General features: G+C 40.0%; 1 protein-coding gene across 1 annotated transcript in view; it reads right to left on the reverse strand.

Moving 5' to 3' along the window:
- Window positions 1–16,635, reverse strand: part of SMOC1 (SPARC related modular calcium binding 1) — a 142,043-nt gene that overhangs the window by 67,280 nt on the left and 58,128 nt on the right. Inside the window, exons 3-5 of the mRNA XM_031553635.1 lie at window positions 16,266–16,437; window positions 9,797–9,909; window positions 710–809 (exon numbers count right to left, since the gene is read on the reverse strand). Of these exons, the coding sequence (XP_031409495.1) occupies window positions 710–809; window positions 9,797–9,909; window positions 16,266–16,437 (385 nt within the window). The remainder of the gene's footprint in view (window positions 1–709; window positions 810–9,796; window positions 9,910–16,265; window positions 16,438–16,635) is intronic.

Here is a 16,635-nt window from a genome sequence, read left to right on the forward strand (position 1 = left end):
TTCTAGCGTCATTTCTGAATTCTTCCAAACTGCAGAAACCAGCTTCACATCTCTCCCTGTGCCTAGTATTTGCAATGGCACTGCAGCTCTGCTCACAGCCCATAAAGCTAAAATCTAAACCAGGAATTTGGGCATATGAAAATCCGAAGCCCTCCTCCAGCCCCACTCCATTTGAGCTGTGGGTTGCTGTACTGAATTGTGGGGAGAAACAAAACTTTAGTTTGCTTTAAGTACAGAAAATGATGATTTGTGAAGTCTGAGTGCATTTCTGCCAACCTCTGAAGGCAACATGACTCCATAACCCAATTCAGTGCAATCTGAGAGCCATTTCTTTTAAGTACAGATTATGGAATAGGAGTTATCCCATCTGCCATGGGGACTTCTGTTTTTGGTGTACATAGTAATACTGCAGCTTGTGCCTCAGCAACCACAAGCCTTGCTTCCACTCTGTTACCTTGGAGACTTTTCTCAGTGAGCCTTTCAAGAGTGCTAAGTACCTTTGGTGCCAGGTAGAAATGCCACAGCCCAAGCTTCCTTGAGGGTTCCAAAAGCCAGCAAGCAAACAGGGAGATACAAGCAACAATTGTAGTTATAAATGGGGTAAACTGGCTGAGTCACCTGAAAAGATTAAGCACTCTGAACAGGACATGCCCACCCCATGCCCCTTTAGTTATCAAAAAGGTATTTGTTGAAGCCACTCCCACAGTACCTGAACATACAGGAGTTTTGTTCTGTACAGAAGAGCCACTAATAGGCTTGCCATCAGGTGTCACACACCAGCAGTATCCAGTGTAGGTATGGCACTGCACCTGTTTGATAAAGCAAAGAGCAGGCATTTCATTTCTCACTCTCTCACCCACCACTGCTATTACAAATCACATTTCAGAGGAAGTCCCAGCCCTGAAGCATCACAAGGAGATACTTCAGAGCAAGGAAGTCACAAAGAAGAGTATTGTTTGGTGGACACATTTATTTTTTTTTGACCAAGACTTTCTCCTCCCACCTCCCTCTCCAAAGAAGGGCTATTTTTCCTACTCCTTTAGCTGCAATTCAGGAGGTAACAGAAGTTACAGAAACTCAGCTGAGAACACTTCACTTTGGGTACGCAGCAATCATGCCTCAGCTCATCCCACCCTTTGCTAAATGTTGTTTACTATTCATTATTAAATAATCTCTCCTTGGAGTCCCATTGCATCCCAGCTGGAATGAGAAAAGGCCACCTCAGCCCACTTCCACAGCCACTGCATGAGAGCAGTGCTCTGTGGGAGTTGGGAGAGCATTTTGTTCAGTAAACACAGCTAGAAAAACACAACATTTCACTTAATATATTAACAAACTTTCTCCAGACAGATTTGAGCTCACTCTTGTTACTATGTCAACTCAAGCAGCAGGAGCTTTGACTATTGACAAGAATTTCAGAACATTTGATGACGGATGCATGAGCCAAAAGGTGCACAGCACAAGATTCAGCTACCTCACGTTTAAACCTCTGCATCTGAACTTAACATTTAGAATTCCCTAGCTCTTTCCATAACTGTGGAAGGACACCAGAATGTCTTGTTCGTATGTGAGAAAAGAAATCCTGGTCTAAGGTGCAGTCTTAGTGATGTCTGTGCAGATATTAGTCCTGTGGCGCTGTAATTTCATCCAGCTAAATAAATCTCATTACATCTTTTGCCTCACCTTTCACACAGTGAATCTGCATTTAGATAAAATTGAGGATGCCATTTGAAATTTCTCTTCAGACAAAAGTAAACGATCATCATACAGGCATCTGTGTAAATACTATCAGTTTTCAAAATGCTTCCTAGCAAACGCACTTTCAGTTGTGGCCAAGTCTGTGCATCAGTAATATCAGCATCCTAGAATGGTAGAGCAGTTCTTACACTAATATAAGCCCTAGAGATGGCTCTATCATAGAGTTCTGATAAAGCCTTGAAATTGAATCACTTCAGAAACCTTTTAATTTTGTTTTTAAGCTGAATTCTGTCCATTCTCTGCCTTCTCCAAGGAAGTTCACTGAAGTTGATTTCCCTTTTCAGTACTCCCCAGAGAACAGAAGAGCGATAAGGTATTTGCACCATTCCCTTCATTAGGGATCCTTCAGAACTAGAGCAGTTATTCCCCCTCTTGCTGACAGCTGGCTCTGATTCCCTAAGGTAGCGGAGTTTGTTCAGAGACTTAACGATGGTCTTTTTAAGAGGCTTTGAGTATCACATAAAACATGATCTAAGAGCAATTATGCCACAGTACCACGTGTTTATCTTGGATTTTACTAAAGCACAAAGCAATCATTTTGCCTCAAGCAAATTCACATTTAGCAGCCAAAATCAACAATACTCTCATGTACCCACATTACTAAATTCACTCTTGCTGCTATCTGCACACTTTCTTTTTTATTCTCTCAAAAATAAAACAAAATAACGCAAATTATTCAAAAGCATTATGAATATATTTAATATACACAGAATAGAAATGCTTGGATTTCCATGTTTAATGTTTATCTTTGCTGATCTTATGCACATCATTGCATTCCCAACAGCACGAGATGTTGGCTTTACATCTGAGACCTAATAGTAAAAAAGAGCAAGATCATTACACTTTATACTATAGAAGTGTCTGCATTTTGCATCAGTTTTTCAGAACTGGACATCCCAACTCAGGTGTTTTCAAACAAAGGTACAATGAACATTGTTGGGTTTTTTAATTTCTATTAAAATGTCTCTTTCTCTTCTTTGATTTCTATTTTTCTTTTTAACATGAGAATGTGAGAGCATCATTTGTTCTAAAACTCCTAATATAGCTAGCATTTTTTTTTTTAATTCAAGTGAATTGAAAGTCCTTTAGTCAAACCTTCAGAAAATAACAGATTGATGGTAGAGAAGTCCAAAAGGTGTACTGACAGATATAAGACAGATACTGCAACTGAGAGTATGTTATGCACCTTACTCCACTGGAAAGTTACCTATTGCGTACCAATCATTTATGCAATTCAAGGATATTACAGTAATACAGGCAAAAGAAATGTTGTGAATAACTAAAATGAAACCTGGTCCTCTCTGTACTGGCATCAGATAGCACCTTTCCACAAGAAAAAAGAATAAAAAATAAAAAAAAAAAATCTCAAACTGACAGCACTTTCACACCAACCATGTATTTTACTATAGCACACAATGACTTCCCTACAATGGTCAGAAGAAGCAATGAAAACTCAGCCTGTGTCTTTTCATTACTAAAGACAGACAACTATGAAAAACATACTCCATAAACCTCAAAAATTTACCTCAGTTGGCTTTCCTAAATGTCTTCATGAAGAGATGTTGCCTTTCATAATGATACCTGGAAAGGTCTCAGCACATTAAGATGTTATAAGAATATTGGCCTACAGACTAGAGAGTTTATAGCTTAAAGGCTGTGAAAGCAAACAACAAAAACTGGAATAGTCTTCATCAATTACACAGCAGTGCTGTAACTTTGAAAAATGGAAAGGCAATAAGCTGATCCAGCACCTTCCTAAGCATTGTCGTAGACAAATAAGACATTGTAAAGCATTAATTGTTCCAGAGTTCCTAACAGCAAGGAACCTTTGAGATTCAATTGTGTTTTGTTTTATTTTTCATTTTTTTCAATGAGTTTCCAATGATCTTAGGCTAGAGTTGTGTTTCACATTAAAATTTTCTACTTGAAGTTCATCCTCAATCTAATCTTACTCCTACAGTAACAAGATTTTTTAAATACTTCTTAAAGTTTCAGTCAGAAGAGTAGAAATGACACAGGTTTACTGCACAAATCTAATCTTTGGCTATGAGTTTCTCATCTGGGTTATACCAAAAGTGAGTTTACTCCTCTTTTTTTTTCCCCTCTTATTAATCTTCTAAAGCTGACTATGCTGTGACACATAAAAAAAGACATCATTTCTACAAACAAAATAACTAACCAAGCTCCAGAATGCTCAGTGCTGCAGGAAAGGCTAGTTACTGACAGCTAGACATCTTCAGCTGCCGTACACCTGTCCAACAGCTAAACATTTAAAGTTACATAAGAGGGAGCCAGAGAAATAAAATCTGAAAATCAGAGGTCTTCCAGATTCCCCACTAACAGCTATGCTTTCAAAATAAATAAATAAGTAAAAATAAATAAATAAAAAATAAAAATTGAACTGCATTTAAAGCCCTGTGAGCATCTGCATCCCTGAATATACAAGACAACACCCTTTTCATACTGCTGGGGTGAGAGATATGCCACCTTAGCTGTGCCTCAACCAAACAACGAAAAGCTCGAGATATAAGCCTAACAAAAATCGCTCTCTTGCCCATTAAGAGTGTGGCAGCAGCTCCTCATTCCCCTGTGCCATCACAATGTGTGAAATTAAACAGCAGCTACCACTCTAGCCACTGGCAGCATGAATGAACACCTGCCTTCATCACGTTCATTACAATATGAAAGCATCAAAACACGGTCACTGCAGACATCTCCGCCTCTTAATTCCTGAGGGAAAAAGCCACCACTGTTTGGGTTTCTTCTGCACCTCAGCAGCAATGCCAGAATCAGACTCCCAAGCAGTCTTCAACTCCTTAACAAGCAAGCCACATCCTCCCTTCTCAGCCTTTTGAGAAAGGTGAATCAAGGGGCTGGTTATTTCTCCTTTCCCCACCTCTGCTCTGGTTTAAATATCTCGCAGGATTGCTTAGACCTGGACTGTGTCCTTCTTTCTTCCAGGCTGTCAGCTGACTACTGTCAGAAGCCTGCCTTTCTTTTACTGACAGCTTTAGGGAGCAACCAGCCTACAACTTAAGTTTGAGCTTCTTTGGGATTTCAGTCCCTTAAACTGTTCTCATCACTTTTTCTGTTCCCTACTCACATTAACTCTTCCCAAATGACATTGTCCAGACACATTCCCATATTCCCACCAAAGCTTTCTGCAGCACCTTCTCTCACATCTATGCACGGTTCAGGAAACATTTGTTTCACAGCAATTTCACTTTTAATATAATTAGGGAAAAGTGATCTGTGACAAAAGCACGTCAGCCATGTTCAAGAGTACTGCCAGCAGACACACTCTGCACAGATATCACTTTAAGCAGGAGAGCAATCCCCAGCTAGTCACATTAATCCTTTCAGAAGCGAAAAGTGACTCTTAATATTAAGGATGAATGATCTTATACTGTCACTTTCCATAAGGTTTCCACTCATGTTTTAAAAACCTTTTCCTTTACTCTCTAGACTGGTTCTTCCTTGAAGAAATGCCATAAATATATATATCTCAGCCGCTCACAGGCAGACTTGAAAGGAAAAAAACAAAGCTAAACAGTGGAAGGAGGTGGCAAAACAGCAAGACATCACAAAAAGCCACACAAGACTATATCCTCAGAGTAAGGTTAAGATTATTCATGTTCATTTGTCTGAAACAGATTCTGTTTAAAAGCTCAGCAACCTTTTCTAAAAAAAAAAAAAAAACTAGCTTGGGGGAAAACTATGAAGAATGCAAGTCTCTCTCAACCCATGGCAACAAGCCCAATGGCACTAGGCAGCAAAAGAAAGTGCGCAGATTACCCAATAGAGCCTGTTGTTTATGAAGAACAGATCACAGCAGGTTAAGTGCCGCATGGAAAGAGAATGGCATTTATGCAAAACACAGCATAACAACAAAAAGGAGAGAGCCAGTCTTGGGAACTGAAACTGGTTTTAGCCACGTCCAATTCTGCACAACAGTACATGACCTCAGTTCTGTACAATTAATCAAATTACTCCTATCAAACAAGCATCCTTATGTTCTGAACAACTCAAATTTTATCTGCCTGCTTATATTACTATTGATTAATCACTGAGAGCTTTTGTTATATAAGTAATATACCTCACACAGTGACTGGAACATGGAGAAATAGCCTTACTGCACTTTCCAGAGTAATTCACCTGGTCTACCCCTTTATACAGTCATTTCTATTGTGCCTTCAATGCCACCACCTCTTCCACACTGAACATCCACATTACATTTTTAGATGTACAAGCAGTACTAAAAGAGAGGCTTGATAAGTCTTGGCAATACACGGACTCCTAGAATAAGGGAAGCAATGGACATGGTGCACAGGTACAATTATGAAAAATAAGGAATTAACAGGTGGCTGCTCCCCTTCTTGCAGTACACAAAATTCATTATATGCAGCTCTGACTAGGAAAATCGGACATCCATCAATACAAGTGGTGGCAATATTTCTTTTCAGTATAGATTTTGCAGGCTGTGAAAGGAGTCTATAGGAGCGCACGTAAGACACACAGGACACCTTCAAAGTGTTTAAACATAAATCTAAGCAAAGTCTTTGCCCTCCTCCCTTCTATCACTGTTACTACAACCAACCGTTTGGTCTTTGAGCCAGTTCATCTGCAGGAGAGCAGGAGGAACTAAGACAAGCAAGGTCCCCTTGCCAGCTGCTCGCTATGCAGCACACATTGCAGGGGGCAGAACACCAGAACAGCTATGCCCTGGTTCCTGAGCCTACAGATTCATCCAAAGTGTGGTAGATCCATCCCCCAAACTCAATCAGCTTTGTTCTGCTTGAAATTCAAGGAGCTAGAAAGTGTAGACATGAGCTGCCTCAAAAAGCCTCACTGAGCACTGTTTTCTGCATTCACTCATAGTGCAACATATGATAGCAGTTTGGTTTCTAATCAAGAGGATGATGATGAAACAAAGTCAACAGCTCAATCTGGTAAAGATCAAGTAGATTCTGTGAACATACTGTTAGCACTACCAAAAGCAGTTTCCAAACCTGTGCTGCTTCTGTCTCATGAAATTCAATAATGAAACAAAACAGATAGTTTGAAGTCTGATGGCAAGGACAGCAATGTTGGCCTGAACATCTACATGTTATGTATATATCTACAAGGAAGAGGCTCAGCTTAAGATCTGCAAGTGCTGTAACAAGCAAGACATCTGATATTCTATGTACAGACACGCATATTTTATCCCTCTCATCAAAACTCTTCTTTCACCTTAAATATGTCTGCAATAAAAGTTACATGACAGGGATGAAATTGCTGAAAAATCTTCCCAAAGCAACTCCAAGTACAGGGTATACCCTGAAATGCGTGTAACTGGTTAGATTCTTACTGGGACAGGGATCCAAAGCTGAAGATCTTAGCGGATATTTCTCCTAAAACATCACTGAGAGATGCTACTCTGTTGTAAGCTTCCCAGATGAGATTCTGGAGTTTGGATGGAGCTACTCAGAGGGTATTGAACCAGAATAAACTAATAACATCACAGATCTGACTTCTACAAAGCCCCAGGCACTTGAAGAACCAGCCTACACAGCTCTTCTGCAGAGCAGAACCTGGGGGTGCCAATTTTCTGCTAAAGAGATGCAGTGTCCAAGCAACCTCCAACATACCAGATCTATTTGTGAGCAGCTGGAAGCAAAAGCGTTTATGCTGTTTACCAAAATTCTACTTTTTAATCATGCTTTTAAAATCAAGTTAAATTAATTTGAACCAGAAGCTAAAATGTTTGGCTCAAATGCAGATTGAAACCAGTTAGTTTCCTCAGCCATTGTTTTTCATTCACATCTTCAGCAGGGACAACAACCTTAAATGTTGCAATACGACCGATGAAGCTTGCTCCTGAGGTATGTGGAACACAGGGCGTTAAGATCCAAGGAATGATATGAATTTCAGTTAACGCCAATTGCAAAAGGATCATGGGCTTTCCTCCACATGCCAGGTAAAACAAAAGAATTTTCATGTTCACAGCAGATAGAACTAAATAAAGGAAGAATGTGAAACATCACTTGGTCATCAGATCAGAATACACATTTTTTTCTAAGCAGTTTCATGCTGCTGCTCTACTGAGAACACTGGCAACCACACTGGCCAGGGAATGTGCAGAAAAGAGACCCAGTAACTGCTCCACAGTCCAGATGCCAGCACCCATCTACCAGCTAAGCCTGTCTAAAATAAAGCTTTATCAACTTTGCCCTCATTCTAGCTTATTAAGAATTACTTGCATCTCCTACCTACTTTAATCTCCAAGAGGCTGATGGACAGCTGACAAACACTGACAAGTCAGCTTTCCTTACTCCTTTCTTCTTGAACTATGAAGTTCAACACGCAACAATCAGTTGGCTGCTATGCTAGGTTTTTATAAGTATTCCATTCCAGTGCCAACATAACCGGAGCAACTCTGCACAAAATCCAACTTCAACAACTGGTTAAGACTGCAGTCAGATTTTAAGAAACCGCGGCCATATCTCTTACTCCCAGCTTCCTAAGATGTTCCATGCTGCACATCAATATGATGCTGCTCCAAAGAAGTATGCAGAGTTGGCAAGATGGATAAAACTTTCCCCACTTCACCATGAAAAAAAAGAACAACCCAACAACAAAACAAGAACACTCCCACGCAACGGATAATGGGAGGGTAAGGCTAAGAGGGAATACAGACTTTTCATGGGTTATCACAAAAAAATCTTTCCTCTCCTTTTTCCCCAGGCATTGCAAAGTGTTTGAACCAGCCCCAAAGCTTTCTGAGCTTCTCATCTTTTTGAAGCCAATATTGATTTTATTTTGGATTTTTTTTAAACCCTCCAAAGACTTTGCAAACAACAACTACCAAATCCTCAGATTTTTCAGACACGAGATATCTAGAACAGTGCTAGACATAGGGAAGCTATGACAAAATGTTGTGTGATTTACCCAAGCTCACAAACCCACCAAGGATGCAGAATTTGGGTTTTTGAGATCTGCCACGGTGAGCAAACATCTTACATTTCCTATCTGCCAGGGAACAGCACATGAACCATTTTTAACATCCAGTTCAGTCAGCACTAGAACACTACTCAAAATGCCAGTGGTAACAGAACCAAATAATGATGCACATTTCTACCCTGCATTGGCAGCGTCCCATCACTGGAAGCGTTCAAGGCGAGGTTGGATGGGGCTTTGAGCAACCTGATCAAAGGGGCTTTGAGCAGCCTCATCAAAGCGAAAGGTGTCCCAGTGATCCTTCAGATCCCTTCCAACCCAAACCGTTTTATGATTAGCAGACCACTCTTCCTCTCCAAATTTCCTTCAAGAGCGCTTTGCTTTCGCCACAACTATTCCAACTTCTTTGGGAGCCTGCAGGACCTCTCCCAGTTGAATTATTTGTGAAAGATTTTCAGTGATCACTATTGACTACTGATTTTGCATAGATATTAAAGGCCAACAAACAATGAGCCTCTCCTGCTAGCCATGCTCAGGATAACTTTCTCAAGAGAAGCAACGTTATGAAACAATCTACTAACCCAGCACACCACCTAGTTTTCAGCAAGTAACCACTTAAGAATCAGAAACCCTAAACAATTCTCATCACTTCCTTTCTAGATCCTCAAGCCACAATAGGGCAAAAAATAAGAAGTCAACAAGTGCCATACAGAGAGAAGAGGCTCGGTAGACCACTCTTATGCTGAGATAGATGAAGCACAGGTAAAAGCAGAGTGAGCTTGGTTCACCCTGTACTATCTGAGCTAAAATGCACTTTCCAGCTCATTTTATGAGAAAACTTGGTCTTCCCAGCAACTTCCAGCTTAGTTGATTTGCTTCTGTGTTACAATGGAGGTAGATGACATCACATATACATGTGTCTTAAGATACAGTGACTGAATCAAAGTTTCCTACTGGTTAAAGTCCTCAGCTTTCAGCACTTTCACCTTAGTAATCAGGCTGTGTACCCACATTGCCATCCTCACTTGGCTCATATCTTAACAGTAAATCCCTTGCAGTCACTAAGAGCCTGCCTGAAGGAAGGCAATAAAAACTTTACCTGCGTGAATGACCCATCCTCATTGCATTCTGGGATGAAGACTGCTTCCTGGGGTTTCTTTGCCTGTTCCAGTGCTTGAGCTCTCTCTAATCGACACTTGCTTTGGCCAGCATCTACAAAAAGAGAAGCAAACCCCACTTAGATTGCAAATAGCCATTTGGATTCTTCATAGCTACCAGATGCACAATACAACTGAGAGGAAGGGGAAAAGAAAAAAAAAAAAAAGAGACATTAACAACCATTATCTGCACATTAAAAAAAGCAGCTGTGGAGTTAGCAGTGATGACTCCTAAATACAAATCTACATCAAACTTTGAAACAATTAATGAAGAGCTGCCTAATTCCTCTTGGTAGCAGCATTACGGTCATCTACATTAGAGGCTTCTTCCATGCATAATATTTACACAGTGAAAGGTCCTTCTGGAGGAAGTTGTGTTTGTTCAACTGTTAACAGCCTGTAACTGAGCATAAGCCAAATAATTTAAGCTGAGACGTGAACAATGTGAAAGCAGGGATGGCCCCAGCAAAGATTCTCTCAGCAATTCTCCCAGTTAGATGCCTAAATAACCAGTTAACCAGCTAAGCTTTCACCTTCATGTCATCCAGACAAAGTAGATGTGTCACTGCCTGTGGTTTACTGAAACCCATCTTCTACCTCTAGTCCCATAGCTTATAGCTAAGAATGCATACCACCTCATACCGGCTACTCTGCCAGCAAGAAAAAATGTGACTCTGTGGACTGAGCTTGAAGGGGTTAAAAATTCAGTTCTGCACTTATTTCAGCTGATGGCTGCATGTAGCATGACCTTAAACCCTTCCAGCTCTAGTGCACCTTTACAGAATGTAGGCCCAGATAAGACTGACTGATGGGTCAAAAAAGAGAGTTCTGTCCCATAGAGATATAGATTGACTCTGTGTTTATATTCAAAAGCACAATGTTTAACAGTACTGCTGTTCAGACTGTAAAGGAGGAAAACAGCAAGCATCTGTTTCTATGGGATTGACAGGGATCAGCACTTCCTTTCTTTTCACAGAAATCCACAGACTGAAAGATTTTAAGTGTAAAAAAAGTGTTCAAGATGAGAACTTCATACAACTGATGACTCAAGAGACTAAGATTCAGGTTTGCTAATATTGTCTATGCAATTTCATTTTAAACGCATCATATTAACACACTCCCCAGTAAGTATTTAAAAAGTCTTATGAAATTATGGAAATCAGCCCCTTTCTGTTTGGGGGAAAAGAAAAAAAAAAAATAAATCAATATTTGCAGCAAAATATTCAGCACAGATATCTGTAGCTTAAGCGCTGGGTTACAAAGCAAGAAGGCCTGCATCAGTTCTGCCATTGACCAACAACCCACCTTCCTATGACCTTGTATCCCCACTGACCCTATGTAACTCCCATGTTTACACTGTAACTTGTTTGCCAGTGGTTTGCACAACGCCCTCAGCAAGTGGGCCTTTGATCTCAGGTAGACCCAAGATGAACTCAAAAAAGACTAAGATTATTACAGTGTAAAGACTGTCTTAAATTTACACTGAATTTTGAGAAGCAGTAGTAGGCTTTATTTTGTTTGTTTGCTGGTTAAGTTAGTCTTGATATTAACATGAAGGCATCAAATTTTGGATGCAAAAGTGACCAGACAGCCAGACTCTGTTTGCACAACTCCACTGGAGGACAGGTTTGCAAGTTACGTGCTAGTTACTTCTCCTGGAGAAGAAGCACTGGAAATGCTATTAACTGGAATATTTAACCATCACCTGCAGATTTCAGGTTCAAGCCCAGAAGACTAATCTTGCTTGGCATGACATAGGACATTATTACAAAAAAGAAATGTAAAGCACTTCCACATAGCATCCACATCAGTGCTTGTGCACTTAACCCTCATGCACAGCAGTACCTACATAACTGAAACTGCATGCTTCACTATGATGGTAGGAACAAACCTTTCGTGGTACCCTTCTAACATGAAGATGCTAGGAGTCCAGGTAGAGGATTGTCATCTCCAATCCCTTTTCAATTCTCCTAATGCACACAAAACCAAGCCCTCAACATAAGGAGAAGATGGTATAAACATGAAGTGCCTCTACCTTTTCTACCAATTTTAACAGGTCTTTACAGAGCAAACTCTCCTTTCACACAGTCGATCACATTGTGTAGCACATCACCACTACAACAGAGTTTAAGAGCTCATCACTGTTGCAACATCCTCTTTCACAATTCAACCTTTTGCTCAAGAGGCATCATTTCAGAAATTGTTGCTGAAGAAGCACAGGGAAGGTGGCAAATATTTTTCCTCTTCATGAACACACAGCACTAATAATTTCTCCCATCCTCCTTCATTGATTTCCAAGGGTCGTGCCAGACCTCTTTATAGTCTTGACTTGGAATAATCATCTCTACTGCACAGGCAGGAGAGGTATGTGTATGCTGCTATCTTTTTTGTCTGTTGTTTCACAGATCAGTTCCAGTAAGAATAGTGCCTTTAATATCAACATTTACCCATTTGTTTTTAAAAAAGACTGTCAATCTTTCTCTTTTTCACTCCACAGGCTGGTATTTTTATAATGTTTGCAACAACATGTGATTTCAGTGGGATTACTTCACCTTGCTATTTTTGCTGTATTAAATATAAAATATAAAATATTACATAAGTGCCAAGCATTAAAAAGTAGCTGCCAAATGGCTCACCCCAAACATAAGACGTACTTTTTCTTCTCTTTTCTTAAAAATGTTCTCAGAATTATCAAACACTAAGGTTACAAAACAGAATGTCATTACTGCATTCCAGTTTTACATCTCAGACTACAGAATACCTTCTCCCCTTCCATAGGTAAGGTGGGGGAGAAAAAACAAAAAACAAACAAAAAAAAACAACAGGATGATCTTTCAAAAAGCCAAGCTGTTTAAAAATTTTATTTTAAATGCCTTCAAATTTAAGACAGTTTCACTGCAGCTCAGAAAAGCTGCCTTTTAAAGAAAATTCATTCTCAGGCTGGTAGCTGGCAACCAGGAGACTGAACTACATGTGATGTTTCTGACATCTGGGGCCTAATCTACAGTCTACAGGTGCACGTAATTTTGGATTTTGCAACGAAGTTGGCTAGTAACCATGGCTGATCTTATCCATGAATACTTTATTCAAACAAGACCACCATGTCCCTCATAGTATACACAGTGCACTCCTGAATAAGTCCCAAAAATTCCAGCATCCTCTCTTCAACAGGTAGAGGCAGTTTTGATACAACACAACATCATGGTATGAAGACTAAAGGTATCCTAATAATACAAAGCAAAACATCTTTCGGGATCTACAGAAAGCTAGCAGCAAATCTATACTATGTAACCACAAAAATCTAGCTATTTAGACTTGTTTTTATCAAAAGCCCAAAGGGCAAAAATCGATCCAAACAGCTATTGAACTATTAATAGTTGCATTAGGTAACCATCTCACATACAAGCCAGACCCCCATCAGACACAAGACAGTCCAGCTATTACAAAATCAGCAGATTCATATCCGTTTTCTCCAGCCAATGATCCATGTCCTTACATGAAATAGGCAAAAATGGGAGCTGAGCCAACTACAAAAACGTGCTCATCTGTCTCACACAATGTCAATCATTCTCCACACTCCCCACTGTTTTCCATTTCATTTCTAAAGTCCTGCAGTCTCCAACATGTTTCCTTCCATGCTGGCATACTTTGCTGCATCCTTGATAGCCAGACACCACTGCTGCTCCCTACCTTATTTAGAGCAGATCTAAAAACATGCCAAAATTTGAAAAAGGATTGAAAATATCAGATTTTGAGAAAGAGAGACTTGTTTTTTTCTACCCTTCAATAGGAATAAGAAAGTTCAAAGATAATACACTAATCTAGTAAATGGACAGAAAAAAAGAAGGAAAATTTTTCCCTCCCAGTGAGAACAGTAGATAGAGGAAAAAGGACCTTTCAAGCAACACATTGCTAGTCACAACAAGATCCCCCTTTCCAGCACACTAGCCAAAGCTGCATTCACCAAAGTGTCCCAGGAATACAGGCTGAACACTTGTTACAATTCCCATCAGTAACTTGCAGATTCATTCTACACAGTGACTTTTGATTGCAGAACAAGTTCTCTACCATCACTTTTCAAAACCAAACACAATAAATCCAAAGGGAAGCTTCAGAATACAGCCCAACTACTTTTTTTAAATTAAACAGGGCAAATAAGTTCCTATAAATTGCCAGTTAACACTGAACTTAGGTGCTTAAGACACAGATACTCAATATACCTAAGAAAACCACTGCGCAAGAGCTTTCCAAGACTCATTTAACTAGATTTGTCCACCATTCCTGTAGAATTTTGTTATTTAACATAAGATCTTAGCAGGTCAGCTGATCAAAGATCTGGGTACATGTGCTTTGCTGTGTATTTTACACATAGCTATGCCATCTGGAATGATTTTCTGAAATCTCATCAACAAGGCTCCATTTGTCATGGATGCCACAGTTTGATCATTTTAAGCTACTCTTGACTTTTAATCCTTCAGGACTGGTGTGTCTGTAAGGGTTGGGAAGGAGTTAGGATAATTTAGTACTGGATGAATTTCACTGTTTAAAGTTACAGTTCCCAAAGAAATGACAAGATTTCATCTATAAAGGCTTCTTGAGAGAGAAGAAAGCGAAACTGATTCCAAAAGGTTCTGTTCTCTCTATGGAAACCATTCTGCTTGCTTTAGCACAGCACAGTTCAAGTTATCAGGATATGAAGTTGGAAACCTAAGGTAATCTGGGGCCCAGGAAAATGTACTTCTTTTCCTTATTTTATTTACCAGATTTCCACTTCCTCCCTGGACAAGGAGGCACAAGTTAAGACTGCTAATTTCACAAGAATAAAGTCTTGATTATGGTGTCTACCAGGATGTCCTTCAGGATCCCTTCTAGTTCTACAGGAGTTCCTCTGTAGAATACCTTTGTCATGCAGGAGGAATGAAGGCTGTTCAGCATGAACACAGTGCTCCACTGCCAGTGGTAGAATGTGCTCAAGAACTACTGGTGCTATTCCCTTATTGAGAATACAAGATACAGACCTGTAGTTAGACACACCTGTTTTGCAGCTGTCTGCATTTGCAAGAACAATGATCTCTACGCACAAGCAGAGGCCATACTCCCACCATGACTAGAAGAATAAAGTACTTTTCTATAGCAGCGCCAGCAAAGTTAAACATAATAGTTAAAAGATTATTTCTACTTCCCAGGGATTCTCTGAAATGTTAGACAGTGGGCTAAAAGCAAGACTTGCAATTATCAAACATTACCATGTTATTAGGTGGCTGTGCAGTGAAACAGGGTAATGGGAAAAGGGAAAGGAGAATACAAGCAGTTTCAGCCAGCTAAACATTTCAGTTATCTAAGTGTGCAAAAAGGAAAAGTATACTTCACCTGTTCTTAAGAGAACAAATATAGTTATTTCCCTTGTGATGGGAGCCCTTGCAATCATGATAGACTGTACAGTTTTGCAATCAGCATTTTCGTCATTTCCAGAAACAGAAGTTTTTGCACACAGCTGTACCACATTACAGATCTTATGTTTTAAATGACTGAACGGTGCCAGTTCATGCGCCAGTTTCAGTGTGGAATTGGGGTTTTCTTTTCTCTTTATTTAAGCCACTCTGCTTTAGGAGAGAAGCTGCCATAAAAGAACCCAGCAGTGCTAAGAAAAATCATAAAAGTAAGCCTTTTTCAACCATTTATCTTTCCACAGGGATTCTAATGAGTTTCTCCTGTCACTTTAACCAATTGCTAAAAACATCTGTGCCATCTGCCCTGAGACAACTGTGCTCTCAGAAAATGCACTCGACGATTTTTCACTTCACTGCAGAAGTAAACCATTTGTGTGACAAGACACCAACATTCCTAAAATAAAAAGTTGCAGCTTTATCTCTATGCTACGCAGAAGAAATGCTGAATTGAGAGAAAGACAATATCCTCACTAAGTAAAGGTGTAATGGCAGAAGACACGCAAAAACATGCATGCATTCTGTCTTTTTATTTAGCTCAGTACAGAAATGGTGAAAAGGTCCTTTTTCAGGCTTGCACATCATCTAATGTGCGTACATGTTCTTCCTCACTCCACACTCCTATTGCCCAAAGGTATCCCAGTTTCTCTCTGGTGCAGTAGCAAGGAAAATCTCCTGGAGGATCTGATTTTGCATTTTCACGAGTCAGCTCATTTTACTCCACAGACACGCATTTGGGGCCTTCTTCTCTGGTGTCTCTGAATCCTTTGACCTCTTTCATTGATTATTCCACTAGTTCTTACCCCCCATCACCTACATCCCAGTTTCAGATATCCATGCCCTCGTTGATGCATTATTTCAATCAGTTTTTACTCTCAGTGCATGGTAACAAACTCAAGCAAGTAGTCTGTCAGTGGGCAGGACTGCCATTCACCCCCCCCAAAAGGGTTTGAAATCCACCTACCTTTGCACCGGCCACGATGTGTCACACTCAGGCTTGACTCCCGGCACTTGGCTCGCTGGTAGTCACACATGGACTCATACGTTCTGCCATCGGAGGCACAGAGTGGTTTGGACTGGGACCTGGAGCAATGCAGGTTACACTGAGGGTCTCTGTCACGGTCACTTATTAAAAACTGAAGAGAACAAGAAAAAAAAGGGAGGGAGAGTGGGAGGAAAAAATTAGTTTTGTTTAGCTTCCCAAAACACAGCACAGCACACTGTTTTTCTGACAATGGCAATATAGTCTATAATGCAGTTTATGCTGTCTACCGAAGTTGACTTTGCTTGAAGGGAACTTAAAATGAAACACATACATTTTTTTTATTTTTTTA

The sequence above is a fragment of the Meleagris gallopavo genome, chromosome 5 (genome assembly GCF_000146605.3).
Source record: "Meleagris gallopavo isolate NT-WF06-2002-E0010 breed Aviagen turkey brand Nicholas breeding stock chromosome 5, Turkey_5.1, whole genome shotgun sequence".
NCBI classification, from domain to species: Eukaryota; Metazoa; Chordata; class Aves; order Galliformes; family Phasianidae; genus Meleagris; species Meleagris gallopavo.